This window comes from Belonocnema kinseyi, chromosome 10 (assembly GCF_010883055.1).
Source record: "Belonocnema kinseyi isolate 2016_QV_RU_SX_M_011 chromosome 10, B_treatae_v1, whole genome shotgun sequence".
In the NCBI taxonomy this organism is placed as follows: domain Eukaryota; kingdom Metazoa; phylum Arthropoda; class Insecta; order Hymenoptera; family Cynipidae; genus Belonocnema; species Belonocnema kinseyi.
Window position 1 is genome coordinate 30,553,659 of NC_046666.1, and position 12,517 is coordinate 30,566,175.

At 32.5% G+C, this 12,517-nt stretch overlaps 1 protein-coding gene across 1 annotated transcript; it reads right to left on the reverse strand.

The window, feature by feature from the left end:
- Nucleotides 1–262: 262 nt before the first annotated feature.
- LOC117181057 lies at nucleotides 263–7,697 on the reverse strand. Its single transcript, XM_033373625.1, has 3 exons — nucleotides 7,613–7,697; nucleotides 1,712–1,876; nucleotides 263–714 (listed from the first exon to the last, which is right to left on the reverse strand). The coding sequence occupies exons 1-3, from the start codon at nucleotides 7,695–7,697 to the stop codon at nucleotides 263–265; spliced, it is 702 nt and encodes a 233-aa protein (XP_033229516.1).
- Between the last annotated feature and the right edge of the window lie 4,820 nt (nucleotides 7,698–12,517).

Below are 12,517 nucleotides of genomic sequence, written 5' to 3' on the forward strand. Positions count from 1 at the left end.
TCCTATAACCTCAAGGTGTGTCGTAGTTCTTGAATAACCCTTACTATGATTGAAAAAAATTACGTTTTATCTTATCAAACATGAATTCAAAAAACTTCTGAATTTCATTTTAGGAACAAATCCAGTTATTCGAAGGGAAAATTATATTTAATAAGAATGAACGCAAAAGTATTAGGAATCCAATATGATTACAATGAAAAGAAGCCTGTGATATTCTGCAGATTCTTTATTCAAAGCATCAATTAAAAACTTGAACTATATATTAATGTGCTCCTGTTCTTCTTGGGATCCAATACATTTGTTTCGCTGTAAATAGTTTTGAGTCTTCAAGCTGATTAAAGAAATCTGGTGACTTTTGCAGACCGGGACCAGTGTGTATGAGGCAAACATCGTTGGGCCCCCAAGGACTTTCCTGGTTTTTAACATAATCCTGGCTGCGAAAGACAGTTTTTACATTGCGCCTAACGTGCTGTCCAGTTTGATCAATGTATTCAATATGATATTCTCCATTTTCGTATTGGATAACATACTTTCCCACTGGAGATCCGCCTCTGAACAAGTGCGCCTTCGTTGCAATGTAGGATGTGGATGCGACAACGCCAAGGCCAATCTCGTTTTCACCATAATAAATCCGGACCATACCGAGAGGAAGGGGTCCTCTCATTGGAGGAGGAGCTTCCAGCCCTAACCTACTTCTGGGATCATCCGGGTAACCTATAGAAATTCAAAGTGAAGTTTCATCTATTTACTAGTCGACCAAATTTAAATTAATTCATTATTTTATGAATAATCTTGTATACTACGAGGGTGGGGTAAAAAGTTTCCGACCTGATAAGAAAAAACAACTTTTTTCATTTCTTTTACTTAATTTTTCAACAGAATCTCCCTCAAGACTAATAAGTTTCTCAGAAAGGTGCATTTTTGCTCAGGAAATGTAAAATTTATAATTAAAAAAAATTTTTTAACCAAAAATACTTGAAAAAGTACATTTTCAACAAAAAAGGTAATTTACTTAATTTATTTAAAAAAGGTAATCCATAATATGAATCTCATTACCATTTATAATGTTAATGTACAATATTAAATTGTAATGCATACTTACTCATTTTTATAGAAAAGTTAAATTTGTGAGTTTAGTGTAGACCAATTTACGTGAGCAGTTGGAAGAAGTGGCTAGAGTTGAAGAGATTCAAATCAACTACTTTAAACTACCTTAAACTACTTTTTTTAGAATACATAGTAGATTAAATGGCAAGCTTGGAGCTTGCAAATAATATTTTAAATATGTAACTAACAAAATACTGCGGCATTTAATTAAAAACACGGCGAAAGTGACCGTCTCAGTAATGGAAACGCAATTACGGAACTCACGTTGAATTGTCACAAACCGAGACAGTTACCGACATCTCGTACTGGTTCAGACAACTTCGTCAAGAATTTGTTCATTTGCGGGACAATCAAATACTCATAACTTATCTCATAAAATCGCTTAAAAAATTATTAATTTCGTTCTTAAACCTATTAAAAATGTACAGAAAGATCACCTTTTCTACCAGTATAACTTGTCAGAATAAAAATGAGTAGTGGCAAAAAACTGAAGAAAAAAACTTGAACAATACTAAAAAAAAATTACTTTTATGATTCATGTAATGGTCAGTTTAACTTCAACATTTTAATTCCTTTCTCATATAAACGTAATAAAAAATCAAACCTCGACTTATATGTTCAATAGATGATTGCAAGCGACGCTCCGTAGACAATCGCAATCGACGCTCCGGTGACGATTGTAAGGAACGCTCCGGTGACGAATGCTCAGGAATATCTCCAGATGAAGAAGACGCACGCTTTTGACGAGAAAGAAGAGCTGATGACGCATCTACAAAAAATGAACAGATTATTCTTTTATGGAAATTAGTATACTTTTTACTGCAATTCCTTATAAATTTTCTTATACACAGTAATTGTAAATTTGTTTATTGAATTTACGATGCAAAAACCAAATTTAAATTTATTGATTATTTGTCAAGTAATCTTTCCCAATATTTGCTGTCCACAATACGAAATTACAATTTGACAAGCAGTAACCTGATCGCGGATGCTGTTGAGGGATAGCTGACCATTTAAGGCTTTCGCACAAGAAAATCCGTCGCAATGCGCTGGAGACGTCTCACGGACGTGTCTTCCGTGTCCGACCCCATAAACCCAAACAATCGCATGCAACCTGACGTGTTCCTGCGGTCCGTGCCGGTACTTGCTCGAGGGCGTTGTGCGCTGGTTTAATTAGCGACAGTAGTAGGGGTACCATTCTGGACAGACACTCCCACTTCTCCTACTTCTCTCGCTCTACTCTCGAGCCTCACGGCACCTAAGTGATAGCACACAGTATTATATGAGAAGTGCATTACACTCGCGGTTTTCCTTTATTCGTCGTAAATGTTGTTTGCATTGGGTTGCAAATTTGAAACTGCTAGTCAAAGAAGTTGCATGCACATATTGCGAAAAAAGTTAAAGTTTGACCTTGCACACCTGTCTTTATCTGTTTTACTTGATGCGCATCAAAAAGGACTTTTTCCACACAAATACCCTCTAGTAAGAGAGTTTAGTGCATGACATAAAAGAGGATTATAAAAATTTAAAACTTAAGCCTGCGACTATTTTAGTTTTTAAAATGAAAAATTGTCAGCTTATGCTTCTTATGATATTTTTATTTTTAACATGAAAACAAAACAAAAAGTCTCCTCGACATCGATTCTGGAGACTAACGATTAGTATAAAACTACTAATTTGATTAGTGGAAATTTTCCAATAATGAAATTAGTAAAATCCCACTAAGAAAATAATAAAATTCCACTAAGCAATCAGAAAAATTCCACACAGAAATTAGTAAAATTCTCCTGAGCAATAACTAGTCCGTGTTGTTGCCATGTTTACTAATTAATTATTAGAAAGTTTTTGTGGATCTAAACCATGCAACCATCGCCGTGAATAAAATATGAGTCTATCGCCTAACCGTTCACGGAGATAATTTAAGGCTGAACAGTCTCTTTTTTTCTTTCGCACTTCCTGAATAAAGTTATGAGTATTCGACCCTTCCGGTAGTATGCGAAGATTTGAGTTCCGAATGGTACTCTTTGGTCGATGAACATTGTCAATTCCTTGCAGAATGCGATCTAATGAAATGGCTTCTGATTGGCCGAACTCATCTAAGTTCACTAATACGTTAGCCATCGAGTTCGTTTACTATTCAATTAGTAAAGCGAATTTACTAAATAATAGTGAACCATGTTTACTAATTGATATTAGTAAAAATTTCACTAATTTGATAGCAAAATATTTACTATTTCAAAAATAAAACCTCAAAATATTACTATTTTGTTCGTAAACCGTACATTTACTAATTTAAATAGTGAAATTTTAACCAATTCAGATTTACAGAGCATTTTCTACGTGAAATTGACGTGAGTAAAATAAAGGGGATGTCTTTGAATCATTTGTAATGACGACAAGTTCGTAAGGAAAGTAGAGATAAGATCCCTTCTAAATATACTAGGAAATCGTGAAAGAGGGATGACTAGTTCTCTTGTAATATCCTCAGAAGAAGATATGTTTAATCGCTTGTGGGTACTAGAAGATAAATACACTGATTGGTCTCGAAAAATGGAATGTTTTTGCGAAGACCGTGCTTGGGGAATACCTTATGTCCTAAGTGGTATAACTTGTACAAATTTACAAGATTATGCTCTGTGGATGCCAACGCCTGCACACTTTGGTCACAAACAAATAAATGAAAGAGAGATTTAAGTTATTCTGTATTGTGGGTAGGATAAATTTAGCAAACCTTAAATACTATAGTTGATTAAATATTATAGTTACTATTATTTTTTATTGTGTAGTGTTGAAAATGTATGTTTATGGGTTGTGTTGCATCAATGAGAATACGAAACAGAACGTAATAGCTATATCATCAAAAGAAAATAAATAAATGTTACTTTCACTATGCATGAAAAAATAAATAAATATTTTAGGAGCAGTAGATATAATTGAACAGTATGAAACAAATATGATAGAGTGGCCACGAATTAAATACGGAGCACAACTCTATACGCGACTGCATAGGCTTATCTAGTCGCGTCGTATGCGTTTGTGCAAGCTAATCAAACCACTTCATACGCGTTTGTATCTGCAGAGAAGCTAATTCCAATCCAGATCTTAATCCAAATCTTCATCATGGACACACGGTGGAAGCATCCTTGGACATCAATGATCTGTGGCCCAACAAGTTGTGGTGAAATTGTTTTTGTAACAAGTTTTTTGTGGCACTTGAATTATATAAGCGATACATGATTTAAAACAATAATTTTTTATTGCTCTGAATTACAGCAGGGGTACATAGAGTATATGCATAATGTCGAATTCCGCGAGGTATTCCGTGAACCAAGAGCAAAACTGATTGTCATTGATGACCTGAAGCATGAAGCATCAAATAATGCTGTGGTTGATCTCTTTACAAAAGGTACTCATCAGAAAAATCTCAGCGTAATTTTCATTTAACAAAATGTATTCCACCAAGGTCACGGCCAACGGGAAATTTTTCTAAATGCAAACTATATCGTTGTTTTTGCTAAAATCCCCGTGACGGAGCACAGATACGTTACCTTGCTGGTCAAGTATGTCCTGTAAATCCACGCTTTCTTCAAGCTGTCAATTATGATGCCACTTGTCAGTCTCATTTAAAGCAATCGAACCCGAGAACTGTAAATAAAACTACACCCTATGGGAAACCAAATAGTTAGAAGAAACAAAGTGCACCAGCATTTTTGGCTTATTTTTGGCTCTCAAATGCATAAAACAATTCAAAAAGCAACTAGCCCCTATACAAAAGTCACCCTCTTGCCAAAAATTAAATACGCAATAAAAATTGATTGAGGATCTTAGGGTAAGTTTTAGCCCCAGAATGCACCAATAAAAATTCCTAAGAACCACCTCTGCATCTAAAGAACTCAACACTTATGGAAGAATTGTAATTTTATTTTTTAAGGAACCCAAAAATCAGAGATTTTATTGACACTAAAATTCTCAAAAGTATTATTTTTCAGCAAAGTCGTACAGACGGTGTAATGTAGGGTTGATTTTTAAAATTCAGGGTTTGGGCACAAAAATAGAATTGTTATTTTTTAGGAGCTGAAAAAGTAGATACATTATTGACACTGTAAAATCCTAAAAAAAAAATTTTTTTGAGAAAGTCATATTCGCGAGATAACGAAGATTTTTTTTCAAGTTTAGGGTTAGAGCCTGAACACCGGGGTTGGTATTTTTGCAGAACTTAAACATCCGAAACTGTATTTACACTGTATAATTCTCAAAAAGATTATTTATTGATGGTCATATCTGCCAGCCCAAAAATTGAGAGGTACATTCCGTTAGCACCTCCACAAGGGAATTTGAATATTTTTCATTTAATATTTTTTGGCTTTTTTTTGTGAACCAATGCCGGTTTTTGGGCTATTTTAGTTTTCTTGAAAACCCGACTTTTTGGTGAAGGTGCTGGCCGTCAGCACCTTCAGTACCAAAAATTGAAAGAATTAAAAAAATCAACCGCGCCACAATTTTTAGCTTTTTTGTTCTCTTAAAAACGGCAAAAACTAATTTTGAAAAAATAAGCCCTATCTTTTAAAAATTGCGCTTATAAAAAAAGAGGTACTTCAAATCAATTTTCAAAAAACAACCCTTATCTCCGAAAAACTATCGATTTTTGAGCTCTTTTATTTGATTTAAAAAAATGGAATTTTTAAGTAGAGGTGCTGCTCGCTAGCACCTCCATTACAGAAAATTGCAAATATTATAAAAATGATCAGCGTCAGAATTTTGGGCTTTTTTGTTCTCTCAAAAAATGAAAAATTAAAAATAAAAAAGGAACGTCTGTCTCTTAAAAATTACCCTTAAAATAACTCAACGTAATATAATAATGACTTATGTTAAAGGCAGCTGAGAAGTTTTATTCATTATTTACGCTTGGTGCGTGAGTTATTTTACGGTCATTTTTAGGAGGCAGAGGTTGTTTATTTTAAATTAATTCGTGCGGTTTTTTAAAGACTGAAAAAAGCCTAACATTTTTACGCTTTGGATTTTTTTTATTTTTTAAATGTTCTGTAGTTGAGGTGCTAGCAGGAAACACATCTACCTCAAAAACTCCGTTCTTTGTAACATAAATTAAAGAGCCAATAAATCGGTATTGGTGTTTAAGAAGAGATAAAAAAACCGAAATTCTGATATACTTACTTTTAGTTTAAGTGCATATGGTATTTTAAGAGTAGTTTTGGGAGATATGAGTTGTTTAAAAAAAAATTAATTTTAGCATTTCTGAAGAGCCCAAAAAACGCCTAAAATTCTGGCGACGCTAATTAAAATTTTGTTTTAAATTTTATGTGATGGAGGTGTTGGCGGGGAGCAACTCCTTTAAAAAGTCTGGTTTTTTAAGAAAAATAAGAAATATTGAAAATCGGGATTGCTGCCGAGGAAGAGCCGAAAAAGGTCAAAATTCTAATAGGCTTACATTTAGTTTAAGTGCTTATTTTATTTTGAGGGTATTTTTTGAAAGACAGAGGTTGTTTGTTCAAAATTAATCTTTGTAGTTTTTAAGACCCCAAAAAGCCCAAAATTCTGGCGCGGTTGACTTTTTAAATTTGTTCTATTTTCTGTATCAAAAATCAAAAATCGGCATTGGCACCCAAAAAAGCTCGAAATTATAGAATAAGGAAAATATTCAAATTTAGTAGTGAAGGTGCTAGTGGAACGCACCTAAAAATCATATACTCTATTGACACTGTAAAATACTAGAAAGATTATTTTTTGATAAATTCATATCTGCCTGGTATTAAAGCGTTGCTTTTTAACGTTGATGGACGAAGCCTAAAAATCAGAGTTGTTTTATCAGGGGTTTATTTTTTAATAAGGTTAATGTAAGGTAGCATTTTATACAAGAAAAAGTGTTATCACATAAAGTTATTTAAGGTCGCGGAAATTGTTGTTTGCGATAAAAAAATTCAATTTTTAGTTTAAAAATAAAATAACATTGATAGTTTCCAGATATTGAGTATTCGAATATGGTCAAAAAAAGACCCTGCAATTATAATTTAGAAAAAATATGTACGTGCAATATATGACATTCCTAAAGTATTAAAAAAAACCTTCCATATTGAATAAAGTCAATAAAAGTTCAATCAAAACACTTGCCATATTGTGTCCCTGATGCTGGATTTGAAGTCACGTCACGCTTCTTATCCATTCCGAGCCACGTATGTGTATATAACTATACAATATGCTACCACCAAATTATCTTTCTATTGAAACAGATTTTTTATTCTGATGTCATAATGCTACCAACAAATGTCTCAATCTGAATTTTTTTTCAGACATGAAATGATAGCCTTGTTTTGATTTAAAACTTAATTTATTATAAATTATTTTGACCCTCTTAAAAAATCACGATAAATAAACTTTTTGAACGCCATCCGTCCATTATTTCTATTTTCTAATATTTCAGGATATATATGTAATCTTTCTATCCTTTTACGAAACGGATTTAATTTCCAGAAAAATACAATCCACTTACCCTTATTTTCTTTCGATGCGGCCGCAATTCCTTGACCCAAAATCACAGAAAATATCAGCAGATTCAAGAAAGATATTTTCCCCATTTTTGTAGGAAACTATACAATCGAAGAATGAAACTGAATAATTATGAAATAAATCGAACCCGTATTTATAGTTAAACCCATCGCTTTATCTTATCTAAAGAATCTTATCTATAGAGTACAGGACGCAAGTCAGAAGAAGTAATCAGATACTGACTGAAGAATTAAATTTAAAAAGTCAGTAGTGGGGAGTTTAAATATTGAATAATAAACTACAAAGTCAAAACATTCAAAGCATTAGAACTTTTCTTAAACTTAATTCTTTTGGTCTTGTTTTAAGAAGCTAGATTTCTTTCTTTTCAACACTGAAAAAATAGTTAGTTGAGCCAGCTATTCAATTAGTAAAATATGGTCCTGCTATATTATTAGTTGATCCTGCTATTTTATTAGTTCGGGAAACATTTCCATTAGTTCGTACAACACTTACATTAACTGCAGTAACTATTTAGTTAGTAGTCGCAACTAAGTAAATGGTTGTCCCAACTAACAAGATAGTTGTACCATACCTTACAAACAGAACAGTTGGCCCAAGTAGACATTTTTTCAGTAAATAATTTAAGTTTGACAAAATGGATTTTTTACTATTTATTCGTAAAAATTAGCGTTCAGAAGCGGAAATAGATTCCCCAAACGACCCAATGAAAGTCTTACTGATCGATTAAATCGGACTAATTGGAGAGCTTTATATGCCGGCTCTGTAAAGCTATTTGCCTAGGATGCTTGCTTGAAAAATGATTTAAGGACTGGTTCAGAGCAGTGTCACGAAACGAGCGTGTTATTTAAATAAACAAAATAATATTTCTAGATTGATCTACACATTTTAAACCCCCTCCCCCTATTATGGCGTTTTAAATAAATATCACGTTTAATTACATGAAGGGGGTGGGGGTCCTTCAAGCCGATCACGTGATATTTTAACTATTACATTTAATTTAGAAAAAATATTATGAAACACAGTGTTCAGCTAATTAATCTTGTTTTGTAAGAAATTACATCAAATGGAAAGTCATAGAAAAATATGCTTCCAAAAATTAATATATTCGGCTCATTCGGAGGGAAATATATACTCGTTAATAAAATCTTACTTTAAAGCCATGTGACGAGTGGATCACGTGACTAAATTCCTACCTTACTAACCCTTTTTTATTTTCTAATTTATTTTCAAATGAACCGCCACATCAAGTTGGAAATTTAGGATGATAGATAAGAAGCAGTAAGAAAGGTGAGTCTGGTCCTGAATTTGAATAATTATGAAAAAAGCGAAACAAAAATTATTCACAAAAAAACCTCTTTTCATCATTGTAAAAATTTTGAAACAGACCCTCCTTTCTTAGTGCTTCTTACTTATCAACCCAAATTTTCAACTTGATGTGGCCCTACGGGGGAAAATTAGTTAGGAAATAAAGAAAGTGTCGGTAAGGTAGGAATCATGTCATGTGACTAACTCGTCATATGGCCTTAACCTTGAAATAAGTCAACCATAAAATAGAGGATTTAAGAGAAAAAAGTTAGATTTAAAGGTTTATCCTTGACATTTTTTCCAATGTTCTGTGAGAATGTTCACCATTATTTTTTAAAATATAATTTTTTGCCCTCAAAGAATTCATGAGTACTGTTAGCAACGTGCATTTAAGAAATCTGGATTTATGACATTCCTAGAATTTCGGTGTTCGGCATTTTCGCAATGACCTCGGAACTGAAAGAGATGAGGTTCACGGTTAGGAAATTGTTCGTACGTCCCTGAATGTATAAGTTTAAATTCAATGGATTTAGGATCAAGGTGCCTGCGAGCCATACCCAAAACCGTACTTGAATCCAGATTTCAGTGTAATTAAGGGAAATCATATTTCCATTCATTAACATTTATTAATAATATTTTTATAATAATTACAAGTGAAATATTCTAATGACAAAAACTTAGGGATAAATTAAATTGTTTTTCTTTAGGAAAATGTTATCTGCTATGTATAGAAAATAATTTTTATTTTTAAATAAATGATTTTGTTTTATATTGTCATTCTAAGCGACACAAATGAAATTGTGATGAAAAAAGCAAACAGAATTTGCCTTTTCAAACTGAAAAAATTAATTGTCTTCAAAACTGATCTTCATTTCTATAGTTTATTAATAAACTATACTCAGGATTAAGAAATTGTTTTTTATTTCTTAACATATTTTTGTGGATTTACACACTAAGTTGATTAAAAATAAAGTTTTTTCTCAAAACATTATTCTTTTTGTTGGTTAATTGAACTGATTTATTATAAAGTTTGTCTTTTTGGGTTAGAAATTCAAAAACTTCACTTGAGAATTCAACTACTTGGTTGAAAATTGAGCTTTCGTTATAAACTTCTATTTTTGGAGTGAATTTTTAACTATTTTGTGAAAAATTAATTTTTTTGTCTAAACAATTTAAGAATGTTGTTGAAATTTTTTTTCTGTCTTGACTGAAAAATCTTTCATGGTTGAAAATTTAATTTTTTTTCAAATTCCTCTTTTTTTTAATTAAATATTTAACTGTTCCATAAAATATAATCTCTTTTATTTGGTCGTTAAGACTAAGTGCATGAAAAACGAAACCCTTTTCTTGAAAATTCTTCCTTTTAGTTGAAAATTTAAAGACTAAAAAAAAAAATTATCTTCTTATCTGGAAAAATTAACTGTTTAAAGATCAACTGTTTGGTTTAAAATTCATCCATTTTTGCTCAGAATTTAACTATATGGTTGAAAGTTTAAGTTTTTCATTCGGAATTGAAGTTCCAGTTTTGTTTAGAAAAATTAATCTAAAAATTAAAAACGTTACTATTATTTATTGAAAATTGTACACTTTCTCATCAAAGTTATATTCGTTTTGGTTAAAAAGTCTTTTTTTTGGTCCACCATTAATTTTTTTGTGTGCATTGTTCTACTATTCGGTTAAAAAATGTATTATTTTGTACACAATTCAATGATTCTGTTGGAAACTCATTTTTTGGTGTTGAAAATTGAACTATTTTACTAAACATTCGTCTTTTTGGTTGAAAAAAGCCCAACATTTTGTGAAACATGTTTTTCATTCTTGTCTGAAAAATTTTGTATAGTTGGGAATTCAACTGTCTTGTTGAATTTTTTTTCTTTTTTTATAAAAATACATCTGCTTCATGAAATTTATTCTGTTCTTTTTTTCGTTGTGAATTGATCCATTTAGTTTGTTGTTTATTAAAATTTCAAGTACATTATTGGAAGTTGAACTCTTCTGATAAAAGTTTTTCTTTTCGTTAAATATTTAACTACATTCTTCAAAATTATTTTGGTATGTGAAAAATATCCTATTTAACTAAAATTAAAACTTTCACTTTTTTCTTAAAAATTTATCTCTTGTAGTTAAAAATGCAACTATTTGGTTGAAGATTTTTTTAGTTGAAATTCAACTGATTGCTTAAAATTTGAGCTCTTTTCTTGATGATTAATTTATTCGTTGAATATTAATGTTTTTAGTTAAAATTCTATTTTTCGTGTGAAGATAATTATTTTTGGTTAAAAAGTCTACTTTTTGGTTGAGAATTATTTTTTTGGGGGATAAAATTTTACTAATTGGTTGAAAATTAATTTATTTTGTTGAAAATTCAAGAATTTTGTTAAAAAGTCATTTTTTTGGGTGACTACTGTACCGCAAAAATACACACTGATACTCGCATAATATTTAGAATGTTAAAAAAATTTAGAAAATAATTTAGAAAATAAGAATAAGAACGGGAAATTGTCGAAAAGATTTATGATGCTGACTTGTAAGAAGAAATCTGTTTAGCAGAATTATAATTCACGGAAATAATATTTCTCAAACACCTTTCCAAAGTTTCATTTGAATAATTAAAAAGAACCTTCCCAATATATATAAAAATTTATCATAAGGACAACCGCAGGATGTCGCCGGGAGCGGGTGCTAATCTAAAAAATTGCACCCGCTTCCAGCGAAATCGCGGTAAAATTTCAGCCACAACCACGTCTCACAACCGTGAGATAGGTGGTTACAGTCTGTAAAGGAAGCAATACGACGATCCAGCAAGAGTCTCGTGCACCCTAAGAACACGGAGTGACCCAAGGACAACCGCCTTCTGCATTTCTCTCGCAAGTGTTCTAGCATATTGTTGACACGCAGGGATGCCTTTTAGGCTATTAGCAAGTGCAAGCTTGGCACCTCCAAGAGCACCGATGAAAAGGACGATCAGTTTAACAGAATATTCCGGGTACAATCGTTGCAACTCCCTTATAAGGTCTCGATACCTCTCTTTCCTTTCATTCTCCTTGGCTATGATGTTTTTGTCAGCTCGTGCCGAAAATTCTATAACGAACATAGTTCGCTTCTCGAAGTCAAGAAGAACCATGTCAGGCCTCGAGTGAGCAACAGAAACAATTGTCGAGAATATAAAGTTCCAGTATATGAGGCGCTTCCCATTCTCGACAATTGACTCAATTTCCCTAGGAGCATTTAGAGAAGCGATATTAAGATGAATGCCGTAGGAGTGACAGAGATGGTAATAAAGCACTCTTAGTGCCGCATTGTGCCTTTGAATGTAGGTCGTTCCCGCGTGTGTTGGACAACTAGATAGTATGTGAGCTAAATGCTTGGGGTGTGCATGGCACGTCCTGTAGCTATCATCGGGAATGTCTTGGCTCAAAATGTGGCGACGGTATGTTAAGGTGGAAATGACACCGTCTTGGCATGCAAAAATGAAACCCTTTGTGCCAGACTTCAATCCGGGCGATTTAAGGAAAGCAAACGTTAGCTCACAAGACATTGACTGATCCTTCACATTTCTGTGGAAGATACCGTGCATCCTCTT